The following is a 16,718-nucleotide window of genomic DNA, read 5'->3' as shown; positions in this document are numbered from 1 at the left end:
GGGTGTGATAATACAAGTGAAATGCCTCACATACTTATGTGAGGCATTTCAACTTAGTCTTGAGAGTCTTGAGATAGAAACTCATTTATGTCCTATCTGAGATTAATGGGTGGAGACTGGAGCGGTTAATTATTATCAGATGGACTGCGTGATCACTGGCTGTTTGTACTATAAAAAAACGGTACTTTGATTTTTTTTGTCGTATTCTATACAGATTTCTTGGCATTAAATCTACTATTCGCATAGACCTAATTATATTACTAAGATTTGGCAAGAAAGCCGAATCTAAATGACAATTAACTTAGTTACAATTTTAATATTCTGAAAAATGTTATTTCACAAACATAGTATAATATAAACAATTATTAATCCAGACAAAGTTCTTTATTACTTCCTTTTGTTTTACACTGTAAGAGAATATAAGAAAACAACAAAACATCAAATTCAAAAGCGCACCGCGCCTCTCCTCACCGCTATGCCTCACCGCTCACAGATAAAAAATACAGCTCCTCAACTTGCCAGTTACAGTCGGCCATCCTGGAACAATTGCGCCGCAATTGACGCCTCACCTCACCTCACCTCACCTCTGTTACTACTTCTCATCTCTTTGCTCTGGTAATAGTTCCATCCATTTCCATATGATAGATCTACTTCTGATGAATTACATATTTTCAAATAGCCTTTGACCACGCAAATTATTTCTCTACCCAGTGTGCATAGGTACCACTCAATCTAGGCTCCACTGTCCTTGGCCACAAAAACTTTTCAAGCATGTCAGTATCCTCTTCTCCGACGCGTTCTGACCTCTCATTCGTACTCGAGTGAAGTATCTTATTCTCCGTCTTTCTTTAGTCCGTATTAATTCACTTTTCAACCACTCAGGACTCTCCTCAGGGCGCTACCTGCTTGAGTTAAGGTTGTTCACATCGATTCTCTACTCGACTCCCAGCGCATCACTTCATCTGGCAGGCGACACCCCAATCTTTATTTGCCAAAGATATCTGTAATAAGAAATCTCAGAGAGCAAGTGTGTTCCTTATCTGGCTACTATAAGGGTATCTTGACTACAAAAATGCTATTTTAGACTATGTGTATTAGAATTCCCACCACAAGAAAACTAAATTAAATTTGCTTTCTTCAATGAATTAACAAAATACTTTTTAAAACTTAAACCGAATCCATCAAAATCTATAAGATTAAATATGGTTCATTGAACACCCCAAATAAATTAAAATATTTCATACGATGTCGGCTATAATGGCTCATCTTATGTTTACAACTCTGATAAGTAACATAGGGTTTGCAGCAACAAGGATATTTTCTTTATATGACAACTAACACTACTTCAGCGTCTCATCACATTTTCGCACTAACAATACTCATCTCACTCAGCTCATCTCACCACCGCATTTACGGAAACGAGGATCGAGAATGGTGTGCTTCTCAATAGACCAACAGTTCCTCTTGTTCATGCAGAATACCAACAGAGATAACTTAAGTTATTTAGCTCTGATATCTAATACCTGTACAAATCTGTTTAATTCCAAAATTAATAAAATAATAATATCGTTTAGGTACTCGTGACACAGTTATTTCTATATCTCGTCAATATTCTCTCGCTATATTTAACCAGCCTAACTCAACCACTAACACTTAACCAGCAATCATGGAACGAAAGAGCTATAAGCTAAATAACAGAGTTTATTATTTGAAGTACCACTACTCGCTGCATTCGTGTACTCGATATAATTATCAAATTGTTCATAAATATTTCCTTTAGACATTTCTCTAAATTAATTGTGAGCGTACTTATAGGAGGTATCCACTGTAGAACTTTCTATGTTCATAGCCTACATTCATACTTAGGAATATTAAGAACACACAAAGACATTTCCTTTTTGTGGGTGGCAAAATAGGTGAAAAGTCACATCGAATAACACAGAAACAAATTGGTTGACTTATATCCATAACGAAACAGTACAATAGTCCACAAACAATATTTTCCTATTAAACCATTATGACTTTAGTAATCTAGCTCTCCTCTCTAGTAATCTAGCTCTCCTCTTTAGTAATCAAGCTCTCCTGCAACTGTAACCCACCATGCTCAATCAGAAAAGTTTATATCAATAATGTTGAATAAGCGCTACTCATAACATAAATGCTTAACCGGTACTCCTCAATTATTAAAAAGCTTACCCTGCATTAGGCACACAATAATACTTAACCACTATAACTCTAACACTATGATTTATTCTCAGTGAGCGACCATAAAGTACACTTGTATATGTGTAAAACTAATAATCTCAAGGGTCCTTTATATGTAGTATCAATTTAATTTACTCCTTAACTGTTAATAGAAGGCAAATAAACTCTAAAACGCCCATAAGTTTAAAAAGTCAAAGGTCTGTATCTGGGATTGAACCTCACACCTCATAACAGATTGAGAACCCGAATCTCAAACCAATAGGCTACCACTACTTATGTCTCTGACTTCGCACTCTATAATATTAATGAAGTTATTTGTGTAAAATAATAATTTCTTAAAACTCAAAATGTAAGTAGTCATATTAAGTACCTATGACTGTCTCTTTAACCTTTAACCTCAGATTGAATTATAATATTTTGTTGGAGATGTCTCAGTAATGTATCATGTCTCTCTCAAATTTCTAAATTAATAGAGAATATGCTGCTGCTCCACGCTCATACATCATAAAGAAGATTATTTACCAGATCCATACAAAATTCTAGAAAACTTAACTTGCGTTAAACATGCATAATGTGGTGTTGTTCAGGAACCGCTCAAAGAGTGCTACCAACAGCACCATCACTACTTCCATTTCCTCTTCTACAACCCAGTCTTTGTTGCCAACGGTATAACACAAGTCTTAAGCGTCTGACTATACTCCACATCATGGTCATCTTGATATGTTATAACTGTTACAAGTCACACGTCCGTGTATGAAGCTCCTGTAGAGAAATAAACACAACTACAGTATAAAAGACTTTCACAGTTGCCCATCCTCATAATATTAGTTAGCGACCTGGGCTTTATAACATTACAACAAGCATCATTAATTGTTAACAACAAGTTTTATTTTAAATACTGCAACTAACATCTTATAAAAAAGACTATTAAACTTGTGTAAGTAAACAATTCAAGGCATACATCAGTACACAACACACATAGTACACACATGTAGTAACACAACTATTTTTGTCATAACAAATCTAGATAAGACTGACAAGTTAGCTTATAGAAGTTAGTCACCGTAGGCCGGACATCTGTAACCTCAGAAGAACCTCCAATGTAACGCCTGCTGCATTCTACTTCAAAATTCGTAAGCTACTAATTAATAATAATTATCGTATGCAAGCAGTCAGCTCCCTTATTCAATGTAAAATAAAACTTCTCACCAGCATATCAAAGCCTTACCCCAAGTGTATTAACAGCTGTTAACACACGTCATACTTATCTGGTTAATGAATGCTGCTCCTCTTGCTGCTCATTTTATCAGAAAAATGACTTACAGAGTCCCACTTGAAGCATGTTATAAATTGCGCCGAAAGCATTTACTCAGGTACGACTTCACCTACTGGGCCTTCTATTTCTCATCAGCCGGTACTTCTCATAAATTGCCATCATCATCGCCATCATCATCTACGATCATCCTCATCATCACCATCATCAATAATGGTGCTTACAAATTACGACTTTAATGTTCCGTCATTAGTTGGAATAATTTATTTTCTCTCATCTGGCATAATATCCTTTTTATATCTTTACTCTCTTCATTGTGAGCACTTTATACCACTTCTGAATATAATATAAACAATTATTAATCCAGACAAAGTTCTTTATTACTTCCTTTTGTTTTACACTGTAAGAGAATATAAGAAAACAACAAAACATCAAATTCAAAAGCGCACCGCGCCTCTCCTCACCGCTATGCCTCACCGCTCACAGATAAAAAATACAGCTCCTCAACTTGCCAGTTACAATAGATTAGTTCTCAAAGAGAAATGAAAAGCGGGATATGCTTGTTATGCTTTTAATTTTGATCTGTCATGTTCCTTGCCTTATGATTTTTTATCTATGGTACACAACTGTAAAATAGACTTTCACTTCGCTTCCTTGCATTTCTTGGCGAAGTCAGCTGCTTCTTTGCAGACTTTTGTGTCTTTCCAAGAATTACATTCCTGAAAAATAAAGTTCATAGAAACTAAATTTCGTGGTAGTGCTCATAAAAGAGAAGTAGAGAATTATTAAGAGATTTTTTTTAATATGTCACCTCCTACAACACCTTGTATGTTAAAATATCCGAAGCTTTCGGTTGTACAGCTTATCAAAGAATGAGACGTACATAGATTAAAAAGTTCATATCCTCGAATATGTCTATATTGATATTCTTTATTTTTGTTAATAAAACTGTTAAAACTTCTAATTTTATAACTGTTTGTACATAATTACTTACCACCATAACGTTAGTGTAAATACAGACATAGAACTTGAGAGCTATGCAGCCGTCTTCGGGTGGGTACTGATCGTACTGCCCGTCGAGGCATTCGTCCTTCAGGACCTCTATAATATTCTTCTCTTTAGGATACTCTTTAGCGATTCCGTCCAAAAATGATTTAGCTTTGTCATCGATTATCTTGCTGCCGTCCATGATACCTTGCTTGTTCAAGAAGCATTCAAAATCTGCACACTAAAATGTTAAGTTATATATTTTTTGTGGTAATTAATAACAGTCGTAAAGTAATCAATGTAACATCACTGTTAGTAGGTAATAGCTGCGTTACTAGTCTTGGGGACTATTTATTAATCAATAATTAAAGTGGGTATAAAAAAATCCCTAACTATAGGTACTTTTCTTAACATAACAGCAGCGCTTAACATTTTTAAAGTAAACAAGTGTGGTGGTTGGTAGCTATCTTACGACTTTTATAGTACCTATGAATAAGCCACATTTTGAAATGTTACACATACTAACTGTGCCATGTCTATACATTTTAGAATGCGCAATATTTATAAAAAGCAACCCGAAACTTTTTAGGTATCACACACGACCCCGACTAAATTATGAATTAAAAGCTGTGTCCGGCAAAACAAATATATTTAAAGAAAGTATCTTCTGCAAAGTTTCTATATTATTTAATTAAATACTACTAATCTATGTAAAATACCTAAGGCAATACGCACTATTCCTGTATGACATATTATATTTGACTTTGCCGTGTAATAATGAACAAGATACATAAATTTTGCACGTTCAATGTGGTAGAACATAAGGTACTTGTTATAAATTTAAGATCCTCGTAAAATACTATGTTCTTGCAAATAAATGATTTGATTTGAATAGAATTTATATGGGTCCTGTCAACGTGATATCAATTAGTATCCAAATGCTGGGCACGGGTAAGAGAAGCTCTTAGGCTAGCCATCGCTAGTCTACGCTAAGCCAAGCTAAGTGCGAATTGGTAGACTTCACGCACATTTGAAAACATTTTTTTGAAGAATTCTTTCGTTTCTTAGTTTACTTCACAGTGTTTTCTTTCAGTGTTAAAGCCAGTCATAGTTAAATTATAATAATGCGTATTGCTTCGAGATATATACCGTATAACATGTATTAGATAGAAAACTAAGTAGGTACAATTTACCGTCCGGGGGGGGCAAGAGCAGGAGCTCAAACCGTCCAGCAAGCGACCCCGGGAAGGACAGCGGTTTGTGTGGTCGCATATCGCTGTAATCACCAGGGGATGTGAGAGGAGCGTAAATAGCTCCCCCCAGGGCAGAGCCCGATAGAAGGGCATCGCGTTAGGAGGACTCCGGTTGTGTTCCGTTGGAGATCCCTGAGTTCTCCACCAAACGCTGTGGACGGCTACCGGGGGGGGTAAAAATTTAGTGCGGTAAAAATCCCACATAGCGACGGGCCCGGCGTCATTCCCATAGCGTCGGGTACGTTTTGAAGGATTCCCCCTCGTCAACAAAAAAAAAGTACAATTTACCGTAGATCCTTCTGAGGATCCTTTTGTTTTACATTCCTTCATGTCGTCGTCAAACTTGTCAATGCTCTTCATGCTTTCACAGCACATCTCATCTGCATACTGAGAACATGAATTAAGTTTATGATAGGTCTTATTTCTAGAGGTCTTATACCTTTACAACAGAACCTAATGGAAACCGAAAATACCATCCGTTACTAGTAGGTATCCATAGTTCCATCGTTGATATTTATTTTGTACATTAAAAATGAACTCTGCATATTTATAAAAAATATAGTTCTAAAAACTAAAAAACACGCTTTTATGATAAACTCAACTAAAAGTAAAAAAAGCTCCACTTATCAAGTTTTGAAAAGCACCCCACACTTTTTCCACAATTATACTATTTACTGTTCCTTAATTGATTCTTAGATTGAAAATTATTTTCTACTTTTTAGTTGAGTTTATCATAAAAGCGTGTTTTTTAGTTTTTTGAACTATATTTATTTTATTAATTTTTGGTATTTGTTGTTATAGCGACCATCATTATGCATCGTCTGTAAAAAAATCAAGTGACTATCTATTACGGTTTAAGAGATAAAGCCCTGTTACTCACGAACAGACAGCGGAGGGTTTCGTTTTACCCTTTGAGTACGGAATCCTAAAAATCATTCTAAAAGATGCCATTATAGATATGTTTCAGTACATTTGAGTTATAGGGAAGTAACATTATTATTTGTCAAAACTAAAAATCAATTTAGTAACTTTGCCTGAACTGTCCCTAAGGCGCTTTCTCTCGCCTCGAAAATCGTAAATCCTGAGGATGTTGATAAGGACAATGGTACAAAATTATTAAAATCGTGTATTGTCATCGGTTTTTGATATTTCTTCAAAATTTTGAATTAAACTGAATGTTCAAAGTGGATAGGGTTAAATCGGGTTCAAAGATTCCGTTACTGTTACGTACATACATACATACCTACATACAACCAAGCTAATAAAAGCGTGTTAATAATTAGAACGTACCGCGGGTTTCATAAGCTCCACACAAGCCATTATTGCTTCATCATCGTCATCTCCGTAGACCTAAAATAATTGAAATATTACATTAAAATGTATTTATAATGTGTATTAAGTATTAATTATCATTTAGTGCTATTTGCCATCATATTGAATATTATTAAGTTAAGATTAAAACTACTTCGCAACAATCCGATACAAATATGTATGATGGTATATATTTTAAACCATGTACCACCCTCCCTCCCACAAAGTATGCATGCAGATGCAAAAAATTAAAAATATGCAACACCATACATACCACCACACGTGTTTCGTTCTAAAACGGTTTTAGTCTTAACTTAATAGCATGGATTTCCGCAAAGTAAAGCCTGTATAATCAATTATCTTGAATATTGTTTTGTTATAATTAACGTTAAATACGTGTAGATTAAATTATACTTTGAACAATAGGTGCAAAATGCTTTTAACTTACAGTTGTTGTCCAAAACAAAAGCACTGTAAGCGCTATCGCAAATTTCTTTTCATCCATCTTCTATTTTCTTTCGTCTTCTTTTTACTTTCGCTCATATAAACTTGTTGTTCTGTAGAAATATTATTTCACACTATGATATTTCAATCGCCATCAACACATTTATACGGACTTCACGTAACAAAGACAACATATCCGGTGACTTCCAACAGTCGCTCCCATTATAATATTATAAATATGTATCTAGTGTACGTACATTTTAATATTATGTCCGTCAGTTTGTCTGGTACGAACTAGTATGGACAGGCTAATTTGGATTTTGGTAGTTTTAAGGTAGGTTGAGATAATTCTGGACACAGTCGTAGACGCACGCCAAAAGATATTGGAATATATATTGGTATTCCGATTTATACAAATAATATTCAGTGTGATCTACTTATTTACTTAATTTCTAAATTGTACTTTTAGTTTTTGATGATCTAGGAGCACTTCCCGTGTTAATAGTCATTACTAAAATAAAACTTTCATACTGTTATAACTGTTGTAACTAAAACGCAATACATACATTCTGTTTTTTTTTTTTTGATAAACAACTTATATTTTGTGAGAAGAAAGCCGCTGGTAAAAACTAGTAGGTGATATTAGGTATATTTTAAATCATACAATTTACACTTGCATTCAACACAGCGTCCGTGAAATTGCTCAGTAACCTTGATAGAGACCTTATGTATACAGTTGAATATAATACTTAACATGTACCTATATTCATCTAAGTATAATAATAATAAGTTCTTCAAAAAAGGTGCAAAAAGGTGCAAAAAGAGCTCATACAAAGCCGGCGATGCATTGGCGACTCCTCTGGTGTTGCAAATGTCCATAGGCGGCGTTGACTACTTTCCATCAGGTAGCACGTCTGCCTAATCGTTAGGTTATAGGATAAAAAAAAAAAAAAGTATAGACTGATTAACACGCATGAATGGGTGTTTTCAGATAATACTACGACGTAGCCGTACAGCTGTAGACATTCTACGATAAGTCTACATCTTTGAAAGCTACCCAGAACCGATAAGGCGATTGCATAGAAGCTTGTTTAACTTTTATCTATGTCATAGAAATCCTCTGTTTCACACTGTATACATCCTCCAAAGAGAAAGAGGATGTTGCCATAGTGACTTCGATTAGATGCGTGTGTATATAAGTGACCGTGAAAGGAACTTCTACTGCCCTCCTAATGGGTGGGTAGGAGGGCTTTAGAGAGAACACCCAAAGAGCAAAGTGATATAATTATAGTGTGTGAGCGAGATAAATAAACAAAACCACGCCATTGTGAATTACATATTTTATTGAAATAAGTTATATAACACTCATATACTTATAATATCGTTAGCTAAAAGAGACATAAAGAGCATTCATACATACAAACATAATATAGGATTGTAAACGTAGGAAATGGCCGTTTGGCGATAATTAATACCTACATTAGATCGAAAAATAATTTTATTGACCTCCACACGGTATGCACCTATAGGTATATGTTATATTTGCTTATTATTCTATATAGGTACTTAATATATTTTTGTTTATTATAATCATATTAGGAGGACTAAGTAGTAACTATATGATAACAAGCAGTTTAAATTATTATCATAATTAGATAGGTACTGCACTACACTAATTGCATAATATTTCTTTAAATGATTAAACTCCTAAATTACAAATAAATTGTTTGGTAAATAGAAGACCAAAACATCGTATGTTGCAAATTACTTCGTAGCACTAATTTCGCTTCGCTGTTTGTTGCTGGCGCCAAAATTCTTCTCTATTCTCCAAGAACCTAATAGCTTCCTCAGCTTGCTTGGTGACCACGTCGTTCTTCTTGTCAGCTATCGCCAGGTCCGGGTTTTTGAGAAGATTCTCAAGATATAACTTATCAGACATCAGCTGGCCTAAGACAGGTTTGGATGACTTCGATGACGATCTCTTTACGCTTTTCTTTACTTGTTTTACAGATCCGATGGTGTTTTCGATAGCTTCCTGTTAATCAAAGAATACAAAAAGTTAAAAATATTTTTCAATGATATCCGAGTACCTACCTCTCCGATCACTAATAGGAACTTACGAGTAGTGATCGAAGACCTACCTACATAGAGCCTTCACATCACTTCACCTAATTATTGTTATTAAGTGAATCCCTACAACTAATTCATTTAATTTGCTTTCCCTAAAATTTTCTCTCGAACATGAGACGGCCACAAAGATATGAGTTTATAACTATCGTTCCCCAGATATGCATAATATATGATCTTCACAAATATTTTTACTATACAGACAGACATTTAAATGTTATATATTCAAATAGGCATAAATACATATATGCACGTATTACCTACCTGTGCTTTTTGTACGCCAAGTCTAAATTCACTCAGATCAGGCCGGGCGCGCAGACCTCGATGATAATGGACCAAACTGAGCTCAAACTCTCCACAGTAATATAACGCTTCAGCCTTTGAAAGCAGAGCCTTCGCGTGCTTAGGGTCCAACTTGAGGGCTGTCTCGGCGTCTGCTAGAGCTGACCGGGGCTCTCCAAGCAGCAAGTAGCACCTGCTACGCGCGACGTAGGCGGCCTTCTCCTCTGGTGCCAACTCGATGGCCTGCAAGCAAATAAGTGAAACTTCAAGAAAAAAGACATGCGCAAAGATTGCTCCTATTATTAGCTCACATGGCAACATTGCAACCCTTTTTCAAATACAGGGTTGGCTTGGAGCGTATTTAATGCACAATGGTGGAGAACAGTCTGACCATTCATTTTATAAAATATGTATTATTTAACACATTTAAAAGAACAAGTGGTTATTAAGAATGCTGGAAGATATTACGGAAGCATACCTTATCGACAAAGGTCAGAGCTGTTCGGTACCGTTCCCTCATCATTTCAGCGCGTGCCAGCGCCAGGAGTGTCCCAGCATCTGCTTCAGCTGGTATTTGCAGAGCGTTGCTCATCTCTGCCTTGTCTTTCATATTCAGAGATAGTTTTATATCTTTGGAGCCCATCACTACAGCTGCCGCTCGGTCCTTGTCTGTGTAGAGTTCTTCTTCTCGTCGGCGTTTTTCTCTTTTCTGCTTTCGTCTGAACCTCTTCTTCTGCGGCTTAACGGATTCCTTTCTTCCCGTCGCTGAGAGCTTGTCTTCCTCTGTGAATGACTCATTGCCTTTTTCTGCTGATGGTGGAAGGCGCTTGCTAAAGGTGGCCTTCGGGACCGGTAGCTCGTCGTCATCGTCCCCAACGCCTACTCTGACGAAGCTTTGAAGGAACTCAGCATCTTTTGTGATACCGAGGATGGATCTCACTTGAGCCTTAGCGGTTTCCTCGTCGCTGTCCATGATTTTTGTTACAATTTACTTAGGAGCAGTTGGCAAATGCCGTATTGTTATGTAACATGTGAGGTGTGTGAAGTGGCGCCGATATTGACGCCCTGGCTGTGGTCGTCATGGAGACTGGATATGTTTTCGCACCCTCTTACTACCCCGCTCACACTAGTACTTAACGGAAGTGCTAAAGGAGCACACGCTTCCACTTTATGTTATGATAATTTTGTATGGTGGTAAAATTCAAATTCTTTAAGTTTCCCCGACACCGATCCTTTTAAAACTTATTAAATAAACATACAGGATAATATTTAGGGTAAATATTTAAATCAAATTCAGCGGTCATTTCAGATTATCAGAATATGTTAAATTAAAATAGTTACCCTAATAAACATTTCACAACAAAATCCGACCGAAATATAGCAAGCAAAAAACATAAAAAATGTTGATGGTTATATTAAGGAAATATTAAGGTAGTTACTTGAAATATACAATTTAATTGATCGCTACGTAATGAAGAAAGCGTCAATTTTTATGTATAAATACTTACAAGACATATTTATTTATTTTTTACGTAAATAGTAAGTTACTTACTTATGTCTTTTTTATAAAAGAAATAAATATGTGTTTTACAAAAATACTCTAGATTTTTTTTTATATGAAGGATTTTTTAGTTGCAACTTTCTGACTCACTATGAAAATTTGTTTTTGTCAAAAAATTTATGCATCATAATATGTGTATAACTCAGCATAGAGAATAGAATTTAACGTACCTTAACAAGAGAAACCAGTGCTCTGTCATAGTTGCCGTTCTTGATGTGGCCTGAGGCTTCGTCCCGGTGTTTCTTCGCCTCCCCTGGATTGCTGGTCGGTGGGTCCTGTTCCTTGCCACGACCCATGGTACCTATTTTTGCATGGAGACCTCTGCAGTTGTATGTTGTAAAGTTATATAAGTAGGAAAATCACATACAAATTGCTGATTTTAAATGATGATTGTAACCGATAAAATTTGTAGTCAATTCTAATGGAATTGAATTCCTATCTGAAATCGATCTTAGGATCATAGAGCTAACTGAAACACTACTGTTAGTAAAATGTTTTAAGTTTATACTCGTTATATAATATTATTATCTGATTGGTTTGGTACCTACATGTCTTTAAATATAATTTTAATATAGTTATTATGTTATAACATGAAAATATAACTAAGAATAATATAGATGTTATACCTACCTATAACCACAACCTTTTAATCGTTTTCCTCGAAAACCATTTACATGATATCCTAAGCCATACATATTTTATTTTAAGTAGACACATTTTTCGTCATCAATTCTGTATATTGAAAGCTTATGTAAAACAGCTATAAAAACCCAAGAGCAACGATTACGGTTCAAATAAATTTGATTCATGGCAATCCAATTCAGGTAGAATGCGAATTTTCGTATTCATTCCATTTAGTGATGGATTTGGTAAATATTTGGTACCGTTCCTTGCCAAACCGAGGCTCGTGATAGATGGTGTAATCGCAGAAGCAAGGTCCTATTGCAACTTAGAATCAAAATATGTAGACAGCACCAACCAATATAGTTTAGTTTATTTAGTGTGCAGATAATGCTTAGTTACATACTTAAAATGTTATTTCTAAAACACACTTGCGATTTTCAATGTAAGAATGGATATATTACCTACATATGCTACAATATATTTTTGTTTATTTAGTACGCGTAGTGCGTGGTTACATACAAAACTTGATTTTAATCAAACTTGTGGTTGTCAACGTATGAATAGATATATCAGATTTGCTATATTTACATTTTGTTTAAAATTAGGTCTCGTATAGTTTTAGTAAGCTAAAACGATGTTAGTGTATTATTATTGTGAAGATTTTTTAGCATTCCCTATTCAATATTAATATCGACGCTAAACTGGCTTCTAATTAATGCCGCTTAACATGACGCGTATTCTTTGTATTTTTGTTTCAAACATTGCCATAAATCTCTCTATTTTTGCCCTCCATTTGTACTTATGATCTGATAATTTTAACTACGCTATTAGAGCGAAGCGGTTTCCGTGAGGAATCTCAATTTTCGTTTTGGCCTTTATCATAATACAATCTCGGTAACTTGTCAACGCTTTTATATCTTATGCTATGATCAGAAATTTATTTTAAATAAGATACTTACATTCGTCTTTGCTACTTATTCGTTAAAATACATAAAATATGACACGCAAGTTGATAAATTTTAACTGTAAAAAATAAAACATAGTCTAACTACAGGTATACATCAAAATTTAACGGTTTGCAAAAGCGAGTTGTATTTTTATTAGAAAGAAATAACAAACGAACATGCAGTCCGTGGTTAGTAGCTACTGCTGCTCATGGGCGTTTTTTTAACCCCAGATAGAATTGGGAGTCCATACATCAACCATCCATGCGTTGCTAATCCTGAAGACTTAGTAGTAATAAGTTTCTCTCCTTTACCACACCCTTTAAACTACAAAACAACAGCGCTTAACATTGCAAAAATAGGTGTAGGCGGTGTAGCAGTTCTACCAAATATTACTTACTTTATTCATGATTTTAGATATCTAAGCATTAAAGATTAAATTAGTAAAGTTAGGTCATAAAAAATAATATCAGGGTCGATCGTCAGGCGGTCGTGGCTCGGCATCGGTACAAGCTCATTATCGTCCAAATTATTCATGCAACCAACCGATTCTGCTATGAAAAATGCCTGCATATTTTTTATCATAATGCAGAAAACTTGGTGCATTGCTCGACAAGTTCGGATTAGGTAGACTTGTCCAATAACCGAAGAAATGCCTTCAGTGAAAAAGTTTCTTATAATATTTAGGATTCCGTGTTTCAAGTAGAAATAGAGAACTACATTTTTCATGTTTTGAGGTTTGGAATTATGCCTAAATTTTATGCTTGTTATTATTACACTTTAATATAAAAAAAGAACTTGTATGTTTTCTTTATATATTCTGCAATACTTAGTTTGAATAAGAATATTACTAAAACTGTAGTTTAGAAAAAAATAATAATTACGTACTTAAGTATCTGTCCCGGTAGTTTCGGGACCAGAATAGGGCTACGGTATCTTCTGCCTGTCGTAAGAGGTGACTAAAAGGGAGCTTTCGGGGTTTCGGGCGGCAAAATTGGGAGCTCTAACCGCCCGGCTAGCGACCCCGGGAAGAACGAAGGAGTGGTGAGCTTCATGGACATCTGGGCGGAGCCCGGGCGGGGTATCATGCTAAGAGGACTTCGGATGCATTCCTTTGGAGATCCCGGATTCTACACAGCACCGAGGACGGTTACCGGGAGTGTTTTAGTGCGGTAAGAATCCCACATAACCCTGCGTCGCTCCTACGGCACCGGGTTTTTTTTTAAGGTTTCCCCCTCGTAAACAAAAAGAAGATAGGTTACTTAAGTATCTACTTAATAGCTGAGTTATTTTGTTAGAGTTTATTTATATGTTGGGAGCCAAGTTGCGTAAAGTGTACCCTATGTATACGCGTATAATCGCTTTTGTAACCACGACCTTTGTAGGAGGAAGTCAACAATTACCAATCAATTTATCACGCTCTAAACAACTACACCTCATCCACTATCCATGTGAAGGTATATAAGTACATGTTATGTGGACTCAGTAGGTAATACCTATCTACATACATATAAAATCTACTATGGATTTATATGGCGAACAAAGGTGTAAATTTTACGCACTGTACATTAGATACATTAAATTACATGTTACCTTATCTAATTAATCCTTATAGACTTATACTGTATGTGTTTATATTTATTGAGTAGTAATAGTTATAACCCGAGGTACTTGTGTGAAATGATAAAATGATTTAGGTATATTATTCCTACACCCCATGTAGCTTGAACAGAAATTGTGTGCTGTTCAGATAAAGTAATTAATACTAATGTAGCTAATCACCTGGACAATATTATATTTTTTCGACAACTATTAAAGACAAAAGTTATGTACGATTTAGTTACGTACTAAATTGTAAACAACACAAAAATTTTAACCACAGACCTTTGGGTACAAAACAAACACAGGTCTGTGTTTTTAACCTAATACTCTTGAATCATTAATGTAATTAAAAATATCAAAGTAAGTAATGAAGTGAAGAATGGACGAATAATTAAACTAATTTTCGTAATTTCCCTTACTCTGTAAAATTCGGTTCCACATTACAGTACAGTTACAGTACATTACATTACCGGTACGTATTGCAGAGAAGATGTTAATGACATGAATAATTTCGGACAATGAGAGGGACAAGAAAGCCGTGTATTGTATTTTTGTAGAAGTAGTAGCAGTTTACTTACTAAGTATACGGGTTAATGTTAGAGCCTTCTAAATCATAATAACGATGATTGAATATAGCATCAGATACGGGGTGAGTGATGTGTTTGACGAAATGCCGCGGGAGAGCACGCGATGCCCTACCGTGACTTACGACCACAAAAATAATGAAATTATCGGTCATATTTTGGCGATAAACCAGTTTACGACCTCCGTCCATATCCACGAGCGTTCATACAAAAGCAATATCAGATGGCTTTACTGAAGATAACGATCACGAAAGATTTGGAGATACGTATCCGTAGACAGAAGTAGTCCGCAGGTAGTGCCTACTTACGTTGTACATTACCATTTTAGCATTATCGAACGGTGATTGCGAAGTACTAGTGCTACTTTATTACAATGCTATTTACGATTTTAATGATCCTAAAAAGTAAATAATATGCATAATTACGTTAATTCTTTACGTTAAGTCAATTACAATAAAGATAGGTATTTGATTAGTCAGTAATAAAAAAAATATTAGTATTATAAGAACCTTTGCGAATAATGTAGATAAAATTGAAAACTACCAAAGTTATTCAATTATTTCGTTAATTCATAGTCCTCATTTATTACGTACAAATTTACTTACTTGCAATTTAAACAATCCTTTGTTTACAAATTACTATGAACTCACTTACAAGTTTAACAACTTTTAATTTTTAAGCAATCACTCCACTTAATATTTTTACAGCCGTAACTGATTACACTAAAATAGGATGCGCCCCGATGAGGGTTAATTTCAGACTGATTCAAGCAACTAGTGGATGAGGTCGGGTTACCAAAGGGTTGCTTAATATCGCGTGGGGTAGAGACTCATAAAGAATTCTCGCTTTTCGAAGATTCTTAATATGAATTTACTTTTCAAAATCAAATAGTGGAATTTAACAAATAGGGACAATGAGATATTTTTTCTGTAAAACCATATTTGCGATGTATTACATTACCAAAATATATTACCATTTGTTTAATTTTAATTCATAAATATATTAAGCAGTTTGGTATTTTTTTAACTTAATAGGTCTGTACTTATTTAATCCTTATGTAGCAAATGTTTTCAGTTTATTTATGTACTAATAGAAATATTAGATACATAGATAGCGAATTGGTATTTAAATGTAGTTTTGATCGAAAATATGATTTTGTTGAAGACAAAATGCAAATAACAGAGTTTAAAAATTTAATTAAGTATTCATAAAAACTCGTGAATTACAGTTTCGTTTACTTTCGCTACGTTACGACTACGTCACTTGCTTTGTTCTTCTAATGAATAATGTCACGCACTTTTCCAATATAAAGTTACGTGACGATATTGTTTGCAATTACGGTCATTTGGGTTCCGCCAAAGTTTTATTTCCCGGGTTAATTGTTTTTGTAACTGCGATTTACATGGTAACATCGTCCCCAGCTTCTATCGCGTATTTTTTCAGGTTCAAAATCTTCTATGCTGTAGAGGGTTGGGCCCCTACGGCGTAGACCTTTCGACCCTCTCGACCCTCTCGACCCCT

General features: G+C 35.1%; 2 protein-coding genes across 2 annotated transcripts; both read right to left on the bottom strand.

Annotated features, from left to right (window-relative positions):
* Positions 1 to 4,035: 4,035 nt before the first annotated feature.
* On the bottom strand, positions 4,036 to 7,612 carry LOC140748386 (uncharacterized). The gene is made up of 5 exons (XM_073081247.1): positions 7,478 to 7,612; positions 7,009 to 7,068; positions 6,007 to 6,105; positions 4,473 to 4,706; positions 4,036 to 4,197 (listed from the first exon to the last, which is right to left on the bottom strand). The coding sequence occupies exons 1-5, from the start codon at positions 7,532 to 7,534 to the stop codon at positions 4,120 to 4,122; spliced, it is 528 nt and encodes a 175-aa protein (XP_072937348.1). The 5' UTR covers positions 7,535 to 7,612; the 3' UTR covers positions 4,036 to 4,119.
* Positions 7,613 to 8,804: 1,192 nt separating this feature from the next.
* LOC140748218 (outer dynein arm-docking complex subunit 4) lies at positions 8,805 to 10,969 on the bottom strand. The gene is made up of 3 exons (XM_073080983.1): positions 10,361 to 10,969; positions 9,865 to 10,125; positions 8,805 to 9,508 (listed from the first exon to the last, which is right to left on the bottom strand). Exons 1-3 carry the CDS (start codon positions 10,853 to 10,855, stop codon positions 9,251 to 9,253), a joined length of 1,014 nt encoding a protein of 337 aa, XP_072937084.1. The 5' UTR covers positions 10,856 to 10,969; the 3' UTR covers positions 8,805 to 9,250.
* Positions 10,970 to 16,718: the final 5,749 nt, after the last annotated feature.

The sequence above is a fragment of the Epargyreus clarus genome, unplaced genomic scaffold, assembly GCF_041222505.1.
Source record: "Epargyreus clarus isolate Ecla_fem2 unplaced genomic scaffold, WU_Ecla_fem_2.2 ptg000015l, whole genome shotgun sequence".
Taxonomy (NCBI): domain Eukaryota; kingdom Metazoa; phylum Arthropoda; class Insecta; order Lepidoptera; family Hesperiidae; genus Epargyreus; species Epargyreus clarus.
This window is presented reverse-complemented; position numbering and strand designations above follow the sequence as displayed.